This window comes from Carcharhinus amblyrhynchos, chromosome 1 (assembly GCF_965287045.1).
Source record: "Carcharhinus amblyrhynchos chromosome 1, sCarAmb.v2.hapA, whole genome shotgun sequence".
NCBI lineage: Eukaryota > Metazoa > Chordata > Chondrichthyes > Carcharhiniformes > Carcharhinidae > Carcharhinus > Carcharhinus amblyrhynchos.
Window position 1 is genome coordinate 146,447,950 of NC_137324.1, and position 19,314 is coordinate 146,467,263.

Below are 19,314 nucleotides of genomic sequence, written 5' to 3' on the forward strand. Positions count from 1 at the left end.
TATTTGATCATGTTCTAATTGCATGACAGTGGAGACACGAGAGGATCAGTGGCCTCCTTCTGTTTCTAAGCTCTCGTATTTTCTCTGTGCTAAACCATATTGGTTGGAGACTGGCACCTGGGCTACAGTGTGCCGGCAGTGACTCCATTAGAAGTTCAGATAATCCCTGCCCATTTTAACTGTATAACCATGTCTATTGCAGGTCCAGTACCCATTCGTCTTGTGAACGGTTCTAACATGTGTTCCGGGAGAGTTGAGGTCTATCGTATTTCCGGCTGGGGAACAGTCTGCGCAACTGGTTGGGATATGAATGCAACAGATGTGGTCTGCAGAATGTTGAACTGTGGATCAGCCCTGTCAGGACCAGAAAATACCATCTATGGAGAGGGGACTGGGAACATCTGGTTGGGAAATGTGACATGTGACGGGGGAGAGCTTTCTCTTGATCAGTGCTCTGCCAACCCACAGGTGGGGAATAGGTGTACCCACAGAGAGGATATTGGAGTGGCCTGTTCAGGTGAGTGGAGTAATTTACTCACTTAGAGTTGATAACATGCTCCTTATGTATGTTTGTTTGTAAACTCCTTTTCCTGGGCTATTAACCTAAGCATCTGGCTTATTTATCCAAAATCACTTTAACCTTGGAGGGGATGCAGTACAGATTGAGCTGAATGATGCTGGGGACAGTAAGTGTTCAATTACAAGTACAATTTACAGAGCTGACATTTCAAATCCACTGAATATGGAATGTTAAACAGTGACTCATTGAAGTGTTTGTGATGTTTTAAGGATTTACAATGGTTTATAGGGAAAGCTAGATTTTTCCTCCAACAGTGCGGAACAGAATTTGTCAATGGTGCCAGGTTTTGTCTCCTTCTTTGAGAGGAAACACTCATTAGGATATTCACGAAGGCACGTATATAATTGCTGTGGAAGATGGCGGGTGAACTATCAAAGCCGGAGCACTCTGATACTTTTGAACCCATTATGTATTTTAAAATGTTGCGTTGCCCCTAACATACATTGCGTACAAACATTGCAAAGCTCTCGAGGAACAGCAGGTTATGATGATTGCTAAGTAATAGGGAAGATGCTTCAAAATGGAGGCACTTTCTCATCAACATTTTTGTAGATTTTAGCTAACCAGGTGATTACTGACCAGTGAGTCCCATATCAGCGTAGGAAAACTATTATTCAAAATGTTGAAGGAAAAAAAATCTCCACTTGGAGAGGCAAGGTTTGATCAGGAATAGTCAGTATGGCTTTGTCAGTGAGATCATGCCGAATGAACTTGATTGAATTGTTTGAGAAGGTGACCGGGTGTGTAGATGAGGATAACGTAGTTGATTAAATTTATATAGATTTCAGCAAAGTTTTAGACAATGTGCCACAGGGGAGACTGATAAAGAAGTGAAAGCACATGGAATCCAGGCTAACTTGGCAAGATGAATCCAAAACTGGTTTAGTGGTAGGGGACACAGGATGATGATAGAAGGCTGTTTATGTGACTGGAGGCCAGTGTCCAGTGACGTACCACAGTGATCAAAATGAGGTCTGCTGAGGATGTGTTGACAGCTGATAATTAAGTTTGCAGAACGTAGAAACATAGTAATAGGAACAGAACTAGGCACATTCAGCCCTTCGGCCTGCGTCACCATTCAATCAGATCATGGCTGATCTCTTGTTGTTCTCAAATCCACCTGTTCCCCATATCCCTTTATCCCTTTTTTATGAGAAATATATCTATCTCCTTCTTGAAATCATTCAATGATTCAGACTCTACTGCGTTATGGGGCAGCAAGTTCCACAAATTCACCACCCTCTGCGAGAAGCAGTTCCGCCTCATCTCAGTTTTAAATCTACTGCCTCTCAATCTATGCCTGTGACCTCATGTTCCAGATTGCCCCATAAGAGGAAACATTGGGTCTACATTTACTTTATCAATCCCTTTTAAAATTTTATATACCTCGAACAGATCCCCTCTCATCCTGCTAAACTCCAGTGTGCAAGCCCAAACTGTTTAATCTCTTCTTATCTATCAACCCTTTCATCCCCTGAAGTATTTTGATAAACCTCCTTTGAACTGCCTCCAATACTACCACATCCTTCCTCAAATAAGGAGACCAAAACTGGACACAATACTCCAGATGTGGCCTCACGAACACCCTATATGATTGCAACAACACTTCTTTACCTTTATATTCTCGTCCCTTTGACACAAAGATTAGCAAGGTAGTTAATAGTGAGGAATAAGGCCTTACGTTGCAAGAAGACATAGACGGGTTGGTCAGATGAGCATATTGGGTGGGAGATGGAGTTAATCCTGAAAAGTGTGAGCTGATGCACTTTGGATGGAGTAACAAGACAAGTAAGTGAATGGCAGGACACTAGAAATGGTGCAATGGTGGCATAGTGGTTAGCCCTACTGCCTCATTGTGCCAGAGATACGGGTTCGATTTGAGCCTTGGGTGACTTTGTGTATGGAGTCTGCATGTTCTCCCAGTACCTGCAACGGATTCCTTCCACAGTCCAATGATGTGTAGATTGAGTGGATTGCCCTGGTTACAGGGATATGGAGGAGAGGAGGGCCTGGGTGGGATGTCTTTTTGAAGAGTCCGTGCAGACTCTGTGTTGGATGGCCTTTTTCTGCACTGTAGTGATTCTATGGTTCCATGGAGCTCACAGGATGAAAGTAATCTGGGTCATAGGCCCCTGAAGACAGAAGGAAAAGTTAAAGGATTAACTACCCTGCTCATCTTTGTGTCAAAGGAACTGGAGTATAAAAGTAGAGAAGTGTTGTTGCAATCATATAGGGTGTTGGTGAGGCCACATCTGGAGCATTGTTTGCAGTTTTGGTCTCCTTATTTGAGGAAGGATGTGGTGGCATTGGAGGCAGTTCAGAGGAGGTTTATCAAAATGATTCGGGGAATGAAAGAGTTGATTGATGAGGAGAGATTAAACAGTTTGGGCTTGTACTCGCTGGAGTTTAAAAGGATGAAGGGGGATCTGATTGAGGTAGATAAAATTTTAAAAGGGATTGATAAAGTAAATGTAGACCAAATGTTTCCTCTTATGGGCAATCTAGAACATGAGATCACAGGTATAGGTTGAGAGGCAGTAGACTTAAAACTGAGATGAGGGCGAACTTTTTCTCACAGAGGGTAGTGAATTTGTGGAACTTGCTGCCCTCTAGCATGGTGGAATCTGATTCATTGAATGATTTCAAGAAGGAGATAGATATACTTCTGATAAGAAAGGGATAGTTAAGAAGCAAACGGGACACTTTTCTTTTTCTGTTGTGACATAAATTATAAGAGCAGGGAAGTAATGTTGGTGCTGCACAGAACTTTATTTAGGCCACAGCTGCAGTGTTGTGTGCAATTCTGATCATCTCACTATAAGAAGGGTATGATTGCATTGGAAGAGGTACAGAGGAGATTCACCAGGATGTTGCACAGGATGGAGCTTTTGAGGTATGAAGAGGGGCTCAATATGCTCAGCTTGCTTTCTTTAAAACAGAGAAGGCTGATGAGGTGAATACGATTCTGAGGTATATAGATAGGAAGTAGTTGTTCCCCATAGTTGAAGGGTCAGTAACAAGGGGTGCAATTTTAAGGTGAAGGGCAGGAGATTTAGAGGAGATCTGAGGCAAGATTTATTTCACCTAAAGGGTGGTAGGAATCTGGAATGCAGTGCCTGAGAGGATAATGGAGGGGGAAACCTTATGGCCTTTAGAAATGATGTGGATGACACTTGAAATGTCATAATAATCATTTTTTTTTCTAAGCACTGCAAAGTGGGAATATGATGGATTTTGTGTAGATTTGTCAGCACACACTCGATGGGCTAAAGGCTTCTTCTGTACTGTACAACTCCATGACTCTAAAAGATAGATCTCACAGTTAGACTTCCACTGTGGGGGATGGTAGAGATTCCACTTGCCATTCTGGGGGCCCACCTCCAGGCACCTGAATGTTTCAAGGTCAGTATAAGCATCTGAAGGGTAACTGGTAAATTCCAGATGTTGGCAAATAGTCCAGTCAGTCTGGAACCCACCTTAGCAAAAATAGTCAGCCTTAAGAATGCCATTGTGAAAGCAGCTTGCTGGCTGGCACCAGCATTTCCAGGTGCCATCCACCTCTGTTCCTGCCTGTGGCCTGAAAATCTTGCCCAGCAAAATTAATTCCTCTGGTGGGAGCAATCTGGAATAAATGGATGCAATCTTTAAATTGGAGTCTGACCATTGATGGCTGAAGACAGGAAGCAACTCCTCACCCGCAGGATATTCAAAATCTCCAATTCTCTCCCCCAAAAAGCTATTCATCCTGATTTTCAGATAGAAATTTCAAAACGATGCATGATAGAGTTTTAATGGTTAAGGGTATTCAGAATTCCGGAGCTAATATGGGTGGATGGAGTTAAAAGCAGTTCAGATCTGAGGGGCTGAATGCCCTCCTCTAATTCTTCTGTTAGTTATGCTCCATGTGTTAACCCACATTGGGAGGAGACTGATCCTGGAAATACAGTATCCAGCTGAAATCTCTTGTGAAAATCCATGTGTCCCAGACCAGTTTAACATTGTTCTCAATTCTATTGCAGGTCCAGTGCCTGTAAGGCTGGTGAATGGTAGCAACATGTGCTCTGGGAGAGTTGAGATTTATCGTAACTCTGTCTGGGGGACGGTCTGTGAGAATGGCTGGGATGTAAAAGCAGCAAATGTGGTCTGCAGAGTGTTAAACTGTGGAACAGCCCTGTCAGCAGATCGAGGCACCACCTATGGAGAGGGAACTGGGGTGATCTGGTCATACAATGTGAGCTGTAATGGGACAGAGTCTACCCTGGATCAGTGCACTGCCAATCCATGGGTGAGGACTAACTGCACACACAGCCAGGATGCTGGAGTTACCTGCTCAGGTCAGCACATTTATGTTATTCCTTGTTTGTGTTATTGTGCAAGATGACTTTGTGGAACTGAAACAGCACCCAGCTGTCTGGATTAGCACTTGGGCCTTTGGTGTGGCAGCCCTTACCCTGTATTCCCAGCTCAGTGTCCAATCCCAGATTCAGCCGAAGGTTCTGGATTTGTTTCCCAGATGTTAGATTACTCACACAATATACTGGATTACCCAGTGTGTAGATTGCTATCCCACAGTTCGAGATTACCAACCCAGTATGTGTACTGGTAGCCCAGGCTTCTGCATTTCTATCCCAGAGTACTGGATTACTATACCAGTGCCTTAAATTATTAGCCCAGGGTTCTGGAATACTAGTCCAGGGTTCTGGATTACTACCAAATGTTCGGGTTAGTAGCCCAGTTTCAATTTGCAACCTGAGGGTTCTGAATTACTAGCCTAGTGTCATGGATTAGTGTTTAAATATCTGAATTAATAGGCTATTCTACATTTCTGTCAGAGGGTCCTGGATTACTACTGCCGAATTTGAGATTATTGGCCCTTGGTTCTCCCACTCCATCCTTTGCAGCTGGTCTCCTTGCCCAAAAGTGTTTAAAGTTTATTCATTTGTGTCACATGTCGGCTTACATTAACATTGCAATGAAGTTACTGTGAAAACCCCCAAGTTGCCACATTGCAGCACCTGTTCGGATACACTCGAAGAGCGTACCAGCTCTTCGAATATGTCCTCCTTTGCACAATTTTAATGAAAGGTGATTGGATTGTAACATTAATTCTGTTACTCTCTTGGCAGTTGTTGCCAGACCTGCTGAGAATTCCCTTCATTATCTGTTTTTATTTCAGATTTCCACCATCTACAATATTTTGTTTTTTCGGTTGTGTAAAGCTATTAAGGATGATGGAACCAAGTCAGGTAGATGGACACCCCATTCCAGAGCTCGTAAATGTTCTCTGCAGTAAACCATATTGATAGGGGATAGACACCTGGACAGAAATGTCCAGCTGATGACTCCATTGAATGTTTAATGAATCACAGATCACTTTAAACCTATTAACATCTCTGTTCCAGGTCCAGTGCCCATACATCTGGTAAATGGTCCTAATATGTGTTCCGGGAGAGTTGAGGTCTATCGTAACTCCAGATGGGGAACTATCTGTGCAAATGGCTGGGATCTTAACGCTACAAGTGTGGTCTGCGGAATGTTGAATTGTGGGTCAGCCCTGCCAGTAACACAAAATACACCCTATGGAGAGGGGACTGGGGACATCTGGTTGGAAAATGTGAGGTGTGATGGGAGAGAGATTTCCCTCGATCAGTGCTCTGCTAACCCACAGGTGGGGAGTACGTGCACACACACAAAGGATGTCGCAGTGACCTGTTCAGGTAAGAGGAGTGATTTGCTTGATGAAGATTTTTTTAATACGCTCCTTATTTGTGTGTGTTTGTAAGTTTCACGAGTGTATTGAAGCTTCCATTTCTGGATTATTAGCCCCGGTAACTCGGTTACTTGTTCAAATACCCGGTTGACTTTGAAGGGGGTGCAGCACAGATTCTGCAGAATGACATTGGGACAGGATGTATTCAATTACAACTGCAGTTTACAGAGGTGAGGTTTGGAGTTCACTGAATATGGAAGTATTGGAGTCGCCTCATTGAAATGTTTGAGGTGCTTAAAGTATTTGAAAGGTAAATAGAGAAGACTGGATTTTCTCTCCCACAACATGAACCAGAAGTTGGAACTGATTCTAATCCTGCCTTGGGAGGAAACGATTACTCATTGGGATTTTCATTGAGGTGCCCAACTAATTGGAATGGAGGGATGACATGTGACAAGCTGTAGACCCATTCAGACATCTACCAGTTCTGAAGAAACTGTAGGCTAAAATGTTTGCAGTGGAATAGGAAAGGCACTTCAATAATGACGCAACCTTTTCTCCAATTGTTTGAAAATTTCAAATAAAGGATAATCTCGCAGGTAGACCACCACTGTGGGAGAGGGGAGGATCTCAAAAGGATTTTTTGGGGGCCGACCTCCAGACTGTTAAACCATTCACTGCCAGCAGGGGAAACTGAAGACCAACTGGAAAATTCCAATCAGCTTCCTTTACTTGGAATTAATGAGCCTAATCATCTCCAAGTCCTATGGAGGTCAGCAGTCCAGCCACTCCTGAACCCACCTAGATTAAAATCTAAAATGGTTGGTATCAGGTACATCACTGGAACAACATCACGCTGGCTAGCACCATTGTTTCCAACACCATTCACCACCACTCCCAGCCCTGGCCTGAAAATCCTGTCCAGTTAAATTATTTCCTAAGGTGAGAAAAATTTAGAACAAGTGGACGTAATCTTTAAATTAGAGCCTATCATTGAGGGCTAATGGCAGGAAGCACTTCCTCACCCATAGGATAATAGAAATCTCCAGCTCTCTCTCCAAAAATTGTTTTGTGAATCAGTTGGAAAGTTCAAAATTAGAGCAATGAGAGTTTTGATGGTTTAGGATAGTCAATGTTACAGAACAAGGTGAGTGAATGAGTTAAGATAAATATCAGCTATTTTTAGTTGAAGGCCAGTGCAGACTTGAAGGGGGGAGTTTTCCTGTCCTTCCGGCCGTGGGAATTGTAGCGGGTAACGAGCCGACCATGCAAAGATCCTCGGCTGGATTTACTAGTTTTGGGGCGAGACATGCCGGAAAATCCCGCCCACAGAGCTGAATGTCCTCCTGTTCCATGTTATTAAATGTCCTCTGTGCAAAACCACAATGGGAGCAGACTGAAACTAAGCGACAGTGTCTAGCTGAAGGCTCTTGTGGAAGAAAGTCCATATAGTTCCAGACCAGTTTAACAGTATTCCCATTTCTATTCCAGGTCCAGTTCCAGTACGTCTGGTGAATGGTAGCAACATGTGCTCCGGGAGAGTTGAGGTCTATCGTAACTCCACCTGGGGGAGCCTCTGTGACAATGGCTGGGATGTAAATACAGCGAATGTAGTCTGCCGCATTTTGAACTGTGGAACAGCCCTGTCAGCAGATCGAGCTGCCTTCGATGGAAAGGGGACTGAGGCTATCTGGCCATATAATGTGAGCTGTAATGGGACAGAGTCGACCCTCGATCAGTGCACTGCCAAACGATGGGTGGGGAATAACTGCAGTCATGGGAAGGAAGCTGGAGTTATCTGCTCAGGTCAGGGCATTTAATGCAGTTTTTATGTGTGTGCGTGCATGCATCCGTCCCCTGGAATTCTAACGCCACCCCCTCAAAATATCGATGATTCTAGGAACTAACTGGAAATAGGTGTAGGTTCAAAAGGAATGGAAATGTTTAAAGAAGGACAGAAACAAAAGATGTCCAAAGGAGTTGTGAATGGCAGAAACATTTTGCATCTAAAAGCAAAAGCAAGAGAAGAAGAAGTATAAAACTGAACCCTCCAAAAATATATTAAACAAAATAGGAACAGTGTAGTTTATAAAGTACTGAATTAAAAAGTGAGTTGCTTTCCTCGAGCTCAAGTACACCGTGGTATAATGGAGAGGGCAGTCCCTTTGAAATATTAAAATGGTAGGAAGGAGTTGATGTGCTTGGTAATGGCTGAAAAGCCAGAGGATGATCCATTGAATATGGAAGCTTGTGTGGTGGAAAGCAAGAACAAGGGGAACCATCTCATGGTTCTGGGAGGAAGGGGAAATGAAGGAAATGGTGGAGTCCTGACAACCATGGTGGGGTGTGGGCCATTTTCAGAATTGCTGATATGATAGGTTGTATCATCAAATCCTGTGTGATGGAGATAGAGAAACTGAGTATAGAACTGTAGCCTTGCAGGAAGCAGGATGTAACAAAGTGAAGTCAAGTTGGTTGTAGGCTTCAGAAGACTTTTAATGGAAATTGGATGATTGCCTGTCCCAAAAAATGGAGACAGAGAAGTTGGGTAAAGAACAAGCTAGCGTTCGACTATGTGAATCTAATAGAAGGATGAAAATTGAAAACGAAATTGATGAAATGTTCCAGTTTAGGGCAAGAGCAGGAAGCAGACCTGATACAGTCAGCCATGTAGCAGAAAAGTGGGTGAGGAAGAAGGCCAATGTAGGACCTGACAGCTAATGTTTATCCCACAAAAAGATAAGGATCCTGTGATTCTTAATAGTAATGCCATTAATGTGAAGCAAGTGAGTTGAGTTAAAGAGATGTTGTTCAAGGTGAGAAGAAGACCAGCCAGCTGAAAAGGGTGGTGGCAATGGAAACTGTTTGGATTTCAAGGAAGAAATGGAGAGCCCTCAGATCATTTTATTGGGGAATCAAAAAATGGAAAGGTTTGATGTCCGTGGTTCAGGAAGATGGGAAGGATCAGGAAATTGTTTTCTCATTATCAACCAATTTCCTTGCTGAAAAACTGTCTAACATTTCCCAATTCTGATGAAAGGTGATTAGCTTGGCACTAACTCTGTTTTTCCTCTCTTCAGAGATGCTGCCTGACCTGCTGAGTATTTCTTGCATTTTCTGTTTTTGTTTCAGATTTCCAGTATTTTGCTTTCCATACATCTTTGATGTGTAAAATATTTGTCATAATCTAATTGAATGGCTGTCGTTCTACAAATATTTGACTGGCCTCCTCCTGTTCCAATGTGACCGTGGGTCCATCTGTATTCCAGGTCCAGTGCCCATACGTCTTGTGGATGGTTCCAACATGTGTTCCGGGAGAGTTGAGGTCTATCGTAACTCCAGCTGGGGAAGTGTCTGCGCAAATGGCTGGGATGTTAATGCCACAAACGTGGTCTGCAGAGTGTTAAATTGTGGGTCAGCCCTGTCAGTAACACAAAATACCCCCTATGGAGAAGGGACTGGGAAAATCTGGTTGGAAAATGTGAGGTGTGACGGGAAAGAGATTTCCCTCGATCAATGCTCTGCCAACTCAGAGGTGGGGGATAACTGCACACATACACAGGATGTTGGAGTGATCTGCACAGGCAAGTGGAGTGATTTACTCAACAAGGAGTATTTAAAAATACTCTTCATTCGTGTTAATTTGCAAATTTTCTCATGCGATTGAAACTTTTTTGAGGGTTCCCTTCTTCATCTGGAGGAGGGCAGCACCTGTGTAGCACAATGATACCAAGGACAGAAAATGTTCAGTTAGAAGTACAGTTTATAGAGACAAGACTTGGAATCCATTGAATACAGAGAATAGAATTTTACCAAAAAAAATTCTAATTCCAGGACAAGCGTGAAATAGGGAAGTTCTGACTTGTCTTTGGGTGAGTTCCAATCCAGTATTCAATTCACTTAGTGCAGGAAAAAAATGTCCAAACAATTCCTTGCCTGGAGGGGAAGGAACAGAGCTGAAGTCACCAGCAAACCTGCTGAAGCAGCAGAGGGCGCAATCCGCATGTGCGTATTTCTGTGGCTGCACATACATAATGGCAATGAGCAGATGCCTAACAGGTCTGAGAGACCTGTCAGGCCTCTGTTGCTGCAACCGGCCTCAACCAGCCCATCAACTCCCGCCAGCTTTTGTGAGCCCTGTGCCCCTGTGGCACTGTGGATGTCACTGCTGTCTCACAGCAGCAGGGATCTGGCTTCGATTCCTGTCTTGGTTCACCGTGTGGAGTCTGCATGTTCCCCCCATGTCTGCATGGGTTTTCTCCAGGCGCTCCGATTTCCTCTCACAGTCTGAAAAACATGATAGTTAGATGCATTGGCCATGCTAATTTCTCCTTCAGCGTACCCAAAGTCGCCAGAGTGTGGCAACTAGAAAATTTTCCTAGTAATTTACCTAGTCGCCCAAGTGTGGCGACTAGGTAATTATCACAGTAACTTCATTGCAGTGTTAATGTAACCCTACTTGTGATACTAATAAATCAATGTTAATTTTTAACTTTAAGCTTTAAATAAACCTATCCTGCCTGGAAATATTGCCGTCGTCCTCCCCTGCTGCCCAGAGCAATCAAACCACCCTCCTCCCTCTCCTACCGATTGCAACTGCCCCCTTCCCTTTCCCATTGACCAGCTCCCGGTAAGTGCCACCCCCAGAAGGTCTCACCGTACCCACCCCTCCCCCCACCCCCCCACTCAGGCCCCACCAGTTAACACTGCTCGGTGTGCAAGGGTACCTTGTGGGCAGTGCTAGGATGCCTGGTGGGCAGTGCCAATGTGTCAGGCTGGCACTGCCCAAGTGGCATCCCATCTTTCCCCCGACTTCCCTTGAGGATCCTGATTCTACCAGCAAAGCCGCCATCACTGGCCCACGTTGCTGGGAACCAGCTGTGATTCTTGCCAAAAAGAACCTCTCCTGGCAAGGCCACAGACTAAAGTGAGCCCAGATGACAGTGTGGTACTTGTGTGATCTTCCTGGCTCATCCCACTCATTGGCCAGTGGGGCACAATGGTAAGATAACCCCAGAATGATATCACTGAAGATGATATATTTAAACACATTTGATAAGGTTGGATTTTCCTTCCATCAGCAGGAAACAAACTTTGACATTGATTCCCAGGTTCCAAATCTTCCTGCAGGAGGAAACAGTCACTCATTTGGATTTACACTGAGACATCCGCCTAATTGGGAAGGTGGGAGCTGAACTACAGATGCATGGCTCTGGCTATAGATGAGCAGCAGCCTACGATGCTGAGGAATAGGGAATGTGCTTGAAAATGGAATCGTCCTCTCACCAATATATTGAAAATTTGAATTAAATGGTACATCTCACAGTCAAGTCACAGGTGTGGGGGATGGGAGAGCCTCAATAGGGCAACCTTGGGGCTCACCTCCAGGCCCCTAAGCTATCATCTCTGCCCAATCAGCGCATACCACATATGGGTGAACAGCCGAGCCAGTCCTAAACCCACCCAGTCAAAAATGGTCCAGGAGCGTCATTGGAAAGGAGCTCACTGGCTGGCACCAGAATCTGTTCCTACTCCTGGCCTGAAAATCTTGCCCAGAGAAATTATTTCCTCTGGTCAGATGAATCTAGAGCAATTGGGTGCGATCTGAAAATTACAGCTTGGGCCTTGAGAAGAAGCATTTCCTTGCCCATTGGATTGTAGAAATCTCCAACTCTCTTCTCCTTCGCCAAAAAACTGTTGATGCTGGGAATCAATTGGAAAGTTCAAAATTAAAGGAATAGGTTTTTCATGTTTAACGGTATTCACCGTTACACAATCATTTTGAGTTGATGGAGTTGAGATGCAAATCAGCCATGATCTTATTTAAGGGTTCTCAAACTGGGTTCTGCAGATCAATACAATTTAAGTTTTATGTGGTTTCGAGCTTGTCCAATCAGAATCTAGCTTCTTTTTGGGTGCACAAAAAATAGCATGAAACTCAATTCTACCAATCAAGGTGAGTGTGGACTGCGGAGCATAGTTGAGTGCAGGGCCTGCAGGGGAAGGAGAGAAGTTAGCAAGAGTGTGAGTGAGTGTGTGAGAATCTAATATTCCAGTTGAACCCATTTGAACCAAAGAAGCAGCAACACTCCACCCACAAAATTGACAAAAAGGCAAGAACTTTTTAATGACAGGAAATATATCCATATAAGAAATATAAAAAGGAAAGACTTGCATACGCTATGTTGTGTATGTTTCTACCTGTTGTGGGAAAACAATCAACTTTGTGGTTTGGTTCTTCAATGTCACAATGTTTCTCAGGAGTTCCTTCGGTATGCTTGAGAGATCAGAAGGGTTCCATGGCTGGAAATGTTTTGGGAAGCCCTGATCTAATGTAATCGAGGGATTGAGTTTAGGAGTCGGGAGGTAATGCTGCAACTTTATAAGACCCTTGTCAGGCCTCATTTGGAGTACTGTGCGCAGTTCTGGTCGCCTCACTATAGGAAAGACGTAGAAGCTATTGAAAGGGTACAGAGGAGATTTACAAGGATGTTGCCTGGACTGGGAGGCATGCCTTATGAAGTTAGGTTGAGGGAGCTGGGTCTCTTTTCCCTGGAGAGACGAAGGTTGAGAGGCGACCTGATAGAGGTTTATAAAGTGTTGAGAGGAATGGATAGGGTGGATTCTCAGAGGCTATTTCCCCGGGTTGAAATGGTCACTACGAGAGGACACAGATTTAAGGTGCGGGGAGGAAAGTACAGAAGTGATGTTAGGGGTAAGTTTTTCACTCAGAGGGTGGTGAGTGAGTGGAATCGGCTGCCATCAGTGGTGGTGGAGGCGAACTCGCTGGGGTCTTTTAAAAGACTTCTGGATGAGTATATGGGGTTTTATGGGATTGGAGGTTATAGATAGGTGTTGATGTGATCGGCGCAACTCGTGGGCCGAAGGGCCTGTTTGTGCTGTAGTGTTCTATGTTCTATGTTCTATGTAATGGGAGTTCAGACACGAAGGACTGAATGTCCTCTTACTGTTCGTATGGTCGTCTCGGTTTTCTGTGTTAACCTGCACTGGGGTGATTCTTGATCCTGAGCTCTTGTGAAACTCCCTTTCGGCCCACAACAGTTTAACAAACTAACTCTCATCTCTATTCCAGGTCCAGTGCCTGTCAAACTGGTGAATGGTAGCAACATGTGTTCTGGGAGAGTTGAAGTCTATCGTAACTCCATCTGGGGGACTGTCTGTGACAGTGGCTGGGAGATTAATGCAGCGAATGTGGTCTGCAGAGTGTTGAACTGTGGGACAGCCCTGTCAGCAGAAAGAGGTGCATCCTATGGAAAAGGGACTGGGGTCATCTTGCGGTATAATGTGAGCTGTGATGGAAAAGAGACAAACCTTGACCAGTGCTTTGATAACCCACAAGTAGGGACTACCTGCACACACATTCATGATGCGGGAGTGTCTTGCTCAGGTGAGTGCATTTATGCTGTCCCTTGTGCATGTGTTAGTTTGCAAGCCAACCTAGATAAATCAATGCTCTTATTTTTCAACTCAGATTTGCCAGCCCAGGGGATTCCTGGTCTAGTATTGCTGTCACCTAGCCCAGGTTTTTGATCACTGACTCAGGAATCTGGACTCTTTATCCAATAATCTATATTGGCCTTGGAAGGATACTGCACAGATTCAGCAGTATGAAGCTAGGGACTCTGAGTTTAATGATGCAGACAGATTGCTGCAATCTGGCTTGTATTCTGTTAAATATAGAAGGTGAAATATTGGAGATGTTTAAAGGATTTGATAAGGCAAAAGGAAACTATTTGAAAAGAGAATACAGAACAAGGCACCATAAACATAAGATGAGTGCCAGGTCATTCAAAGGTAGTGTCAGGATTTATTTCTTGACACAAAGGGGAGTGGAAATCTGGAATTCTCAACCCCAAATATTATTGATTAGTGAACCAATCGGAAATTGGTGTAGGGTCACAGGTAGCGAAAATGTAAAGGACAAAAACAAAAGTTGAGTGCAGCTCTAACAACACAAGAAACTCAACACCCTCCTGAACAGAGCAACTCACTTAATTGGCACCACGTCCTCAAACATTCACTCCCTCCAACACAAATGCACAGTGGGAGAAATAAGTACCATCGACAAGTTGCACTGTGGACACTTTCCAAGCTTCTCAGACAGCACCTTCCAAATCCATGATCAGGAACAAGTAATAAGGGCAGGTGACTCATAAGAACATAAGAACATAAGAAATAGGAGCAGGAGTAGGCCATCTAGCCCTTCGAGCCTGCCCCGCCATTCAATAAGATCATGGCTGATCTGTCGTGGTTCAGTTCCACATTCCTGCCCTCTCCCCATAACCCTTAATCCCCTCTCTTATCAAAAACCCATCAACCCGCGTCTTAAAAATATTTAGCGAGGTAGCCTCCACCACTTCAATGGGCAGAGAATTCCAGAGATTCACCACCCTTTGAGTGAAGAAGTTCCTCCTCAACTGCGTTCTAAACCGCCCCCCCCTTTATCTTGAGGCTGTGCCCCCTAGTCCTATTATCCTTTCTGAGCGGGAAAAGTCTCTCCACCTCTATCCTATCCATCCCATTCATCATCTTATACGTCTCAATGAGATCTCCCCTCATTCTTCTAAACTCTAACGAGTACAAGCCTAGTTTATTCAGCCTCTCCTCATAGCTCAACCCCCTCAACTCTGGCGTCAGCCTAGTAAACCTCCTCTGCACTCCCTCCAAGGCCAAAATATCCTTGCGTAAGTACGGCGCCCAAAACTGCACACAGTACTCCAGCTGCGGCCTCGCCAATGCCCTATACAGCCGCAGCAAGACCTCCCTACTTTTATATTCAATCCCCCTCGCTATGAAGGCCAGCATCCCATTTGCCTTCCTGACCACCTGCTGCACCTGCAAGCTGGGTTTTTGCGACTCATGCACGAGGACCCCAAGGTCCCTCTGCACCGTCGCCTGCTGCAGTTTTTCACCACGTAAGTGATAATCCTTCCTACCATTATTCCTACCAAAGTGGACCACCTCGCACTTGCCAACATTAAATTCCATTTGCCATTTCCTGGCCCATTCGCCCAGCCTATCTAGATCCTTCTGTAGACTCTCCACACCCTCCGCACAATTTGCCTTTCCTCCAATCTTGGTGTCATCAGCAAATTTCGACACCCTACACTCAGTTCCCTCCTCCAGATCATCTATATAAATGGTGAATAGCTGAGGCCCCAGCACTGACCCCTGAGGCACTCCACTAGTCACCATCCGCCAATCCGAATAGCACCCATTGACCCCCTCTGCCTCACCACCATCTGGAAGTTCCCTTCCAAGCCACTCACCTCCTGACATTGAAGTGTATCAGCATTAGCACTTTGTTAAGGGAAAGTAAGAATGGGCAATAAATGCTGGCCAAAACAATGAAGGCCACATTCCTAAATGAAACACTTGTCCAGAAGAGGTATGAATGGCAGAAACGTGAACAACTGCCATCCAAAAGCAAGAGAAGAGTGAGAATAAATCTGAACCTTACAAAGATACAGGAAAAGAAATGGGGACAGAGGTTCTGATCAGAATTTGTTGAACTTAGTGGAGAGCGTGAAAGGTTGTAAATTGCCAGATTAAAAGATGAGTTACTTTTGCTCGAACTCAAGTTGAGTTTCATTGGAACACTGCAGGAGACTGAGAGCAGAAGGTCATTGCAGAAGCAAGGTGAGAATTTAAAGGATGAATGACTGGAATTCAGGAGTATGGTTGTAGGCTGAAGGGAGGTGTTCTGAAACATGGTCTATGTTTAGTGTTACCAATGTAGAACAGGCCATGCTATGAACAGTGTAGATTCTATACAAATTAAAAGTATAGATCACCCGAAAGGAATATTATGATCTTGGACTGTAAGATGTGAGGCGGATGTTCCTCCAGCACTTTCATGCTAAGGGGTGATATAAAGAGCCTTTTTTATGAGTGATTAAGTCGGCCGTTAGGGAGGACAATTCATTCGGAATGGTAAAAAAGGAAGAGAAGGACAGGTGTGTTTGTGAAGACAAAGTAAAATTCATTGAATCTTGTGTCTGGTGTTGTGGATCATGAGCATATGGGGAACCCTATTATCATTCTGGGATGGAGAGAGTGTCAGAAGCCCTGTCATCCATGGGGCAGACTTTGGTTGAGAGGAAAAAAAGTCAATTCAAAAGAGCTGGCACGGAAAGTTGCGTCATCAAAATCCCTGAGGTGAAGAATCTGTGAGGGTGAACTTAGCTCCTTACAGGAAGTAGGATGCAAAGAAGTGTAAGGAAGATGTCTATAGGAAAGCAACAGTGATTCTCCGCCTCGGCACTGGGCTGTATTTGTGTTCGTCCCCAGAATTCTCCCCAGTGCTCCTTGAGTGTTGGTCTGTCTGAGAAGTAATAGCTGCCTGAGTGCTCACCTCTGATATTCCCCTCAGAGGTGATGGCACCAGGTCCACGCTTATGTAGATTTGTTGTAAATGGTGCCAACATGACCTCATGCCAGTGCCAGCTGAATATTGAGTGCAGCCTCAATATCTGGAGTGCTTGCTCACTTATGATATGCTGATGTATTTAGATGAGGTTCCTGCCTTTCCCCGGATTGTTTCACATCACTCCACTGGCGAGATTAGCTCCAAATCAGAAAATGTCATTTCGCAGGCGAGAATTATGTTTTCGGAACACTCTGCATTTTGATCCCATGCCGCCATTCTCGTGGACTGTGAAGATCCTGCCCAGTGGTTCTATCAAGCAACCCCAGGCTGCTGTTCAGGAGTAAAGAAACATCTTCAGAGGTCATTGGACAGCATCCTCAAGATGATCACGCACCAACATCATACAGGCATTCCTGTCTAGCAGTCGATGTCACTAAGGGAGAGCAATTTCCATTGCTCAGCATCATGCACGGGAAGAGTGGGAACAAATAAAGGAGTAATGTTCAACCTTAAAAATGTTAATGAAATAACACTGCTGGAAGCCACAAAAGGTGACGGTGACGATGAATACATAAACAAAAGCTCAGTCATAAAATGAAATGCAGCTGTGTGAAAAGACAGTGAAATAACTCACAAAACATACTTCCAAAATGCACAAATAACAACTTTCAATGCTAAAACATGAGGATAATCATGAGACTAGCAAGAACAATTAGCATGAGGTGACAACCTTTATGTTTAAGTTTATTAGTTAGTGTCAGAAGTAGGCTTACATTAACACTGCAATGAAGTTACTGAGAAAATCCCCAAGTTACCACACTCTGGTGCTTGTTCGGATACACTGAGGGAGAATTTAGCATGACTGATGCACCTAACCAGCACATCTTTGAACTGAGGATTTCCACGTGTTAGATGACTGTGCTCCCCAATAACTCATAGAAACACTGCTCTGTAAAGAGACCAACTCAGTGTAAAGAACAAAAGGGAAAGTCTGTGGTAGAGAACAAATAGAGTAACTGACACAAGGAATGATGGACATGGCAAATTGGTGTTGGTGATAGTGGAGTCTGGGTATTCTGGTGGTTCAGAGTCAATGCTTTCACTGCCACAGCCTGGGCTCATTTGTCAGTGATAAATAGTTAACTAAATGGAGAAACATTTCTTTTGTGGAAGGGACCAGGAGGAAGGCAATTGGTAAAGTGATGATGTTCAGTTGATTGGAAAAGTCACTTAGACGCTTTGATCACTTTGATACACAGATGCACTTATATATGTGTTGTCCTCCTAACATTCTCACATTGTGCCTTTGTTATTGTCACTCTTGTGGGACTAAAGATAAGATGAAATTGAGCAAGACTTCATGAAACTGAGGGATAGGATGGGAGATCATCAACGATGCTACTGTCGGGGTTGGGGTGGGGTCGGGGGAGGGGTATGGTGTGATTAATTTTTCAAACTTCCTACAGATGTCAGGGTTGTACTTTGATATAGTGGTAGGGATAGAGACAGCCTGCTAACTGCCATACATAAGAACAGAACATAAGAACATAAGAAATAGGAGCAGGAGTAGGCCATCTAGCCCCTCGAGCCTGCCCCGCCATTCAATAAGATCATGGCTGATCTGATAGTGGTTCAGTTCCACTTACCCTCCTGCTCCCCATAACCCTTAATTCCCTTATTAGTCAGAAATCTATCTACCAGTGACTTAAACATATTTAACGAGTTAGCCTCCACTGCGTCAATGGAGAATCCCAAAGATTCACTACCCTCTGGGAGAAGAAGTTCCTCCTCAACTCTGTTTTAAATTGACTCCCCCTTATTTTTTGAGGCTGTGCCCTCTCGTTCTTGTTTCCTTTCTAAGTGGAAATAATCTCTCTACCTCTACCCTGTCTAGCCCCTTCATTATCTTATGTGTCTCTGTAGGATCACCCCTCAGCCTTCTAAACTCCAACGATTACAGGCCCAATCTACTCAATCTCTCCTCATAAGCTAACCCCCTCATCTCTGGAATCAACCCGGTGAACCTTCTTTGCATTCCCTCCAAAGCCAATATATCCTTCTGCAAATAAGGGGACCAAAATTGCACACAGTACTCTCGTTGCAGCCTCACCAGTACCTTGCAGCAAGACCTCCCTGCTTTTATACTCCATCCCCCCTGTTGTCTGAGTTGACTCCAGAGGTCCATGACTTAGTGAGTCTTGGCTAAGAGTGTCTTGCTCAGGTCACAGGCAGAGGAGATTTGAAGCTGCAAGGCAACCTTTGGAGCTTCCGAGTGACGACCCTGGGGTTTCTGATTGACATTTCTCTTCACTCTGGGTGTCTGAGACCCCCCTCCCTGTCTCCTTGAAGAGAAGTCAGGAGGCCTGGAGAGAGGTCAAGGTACTCTATCCCTCTTGCCTAACTTTTATTGGAATACACCCATGTTCACCGTTCCCATGTTCAATTCCATTCCCATATGCTTTCACAGCAAATCTTTCAGAAACTGTTGGAACTAGGTCTCCAAGGCAGCCACCATCCTTTATACAGAGGCTCTGATGTGCTCGTATGCTAGAGCCATGACATTAATCAGAAATTGGATGGCCTCCTCCATAGAAAAACATAAACAAAGAAAAACAGGAATCATGTTAAAGCTAA

General features: G+C 44.3%; 1 protein-coding gene across 1 annotated transcript in view; it reads left to right on the forward strand.

Annotated features, from left to right (window-relative positions):
• The window catches only part of LOC145341565 (uncharacterized), a 148,932-nt gene that overhangs the window by 54,955 nt on the left and 74,663 nt on the right, over positions 1 to 19,314 (forward strand). Inside the window, exons 15-20 of the mRNA XM_080186569.1 lie at positions 203 to 517; positions 4,600 to 4,914; positions 5,983 to 6,297; positions 7,782 to 8,096; positions 9,560 to 9,874; positions 13,384 to 13,698. Of these exons, the coding sequence (XP_080042695.1) occupies positions 203 to 517; positions 4,600 to 4,914; positions 5,983 to 6,297; positions 7,782 to 8,096; positions 9,560 to 9,874; positions 13,384 to 13,698 (1,890 nt within the window). The remainder of the gene's footprint in view (positions 1 to 202; positions 518 to 4,599; positions 4,915 to 5,982; positions 6,298 to 7,781; positions 8,097 to 9,559; positions 9,875 to 13,383; positions 13,699 to 19,314) is intronic.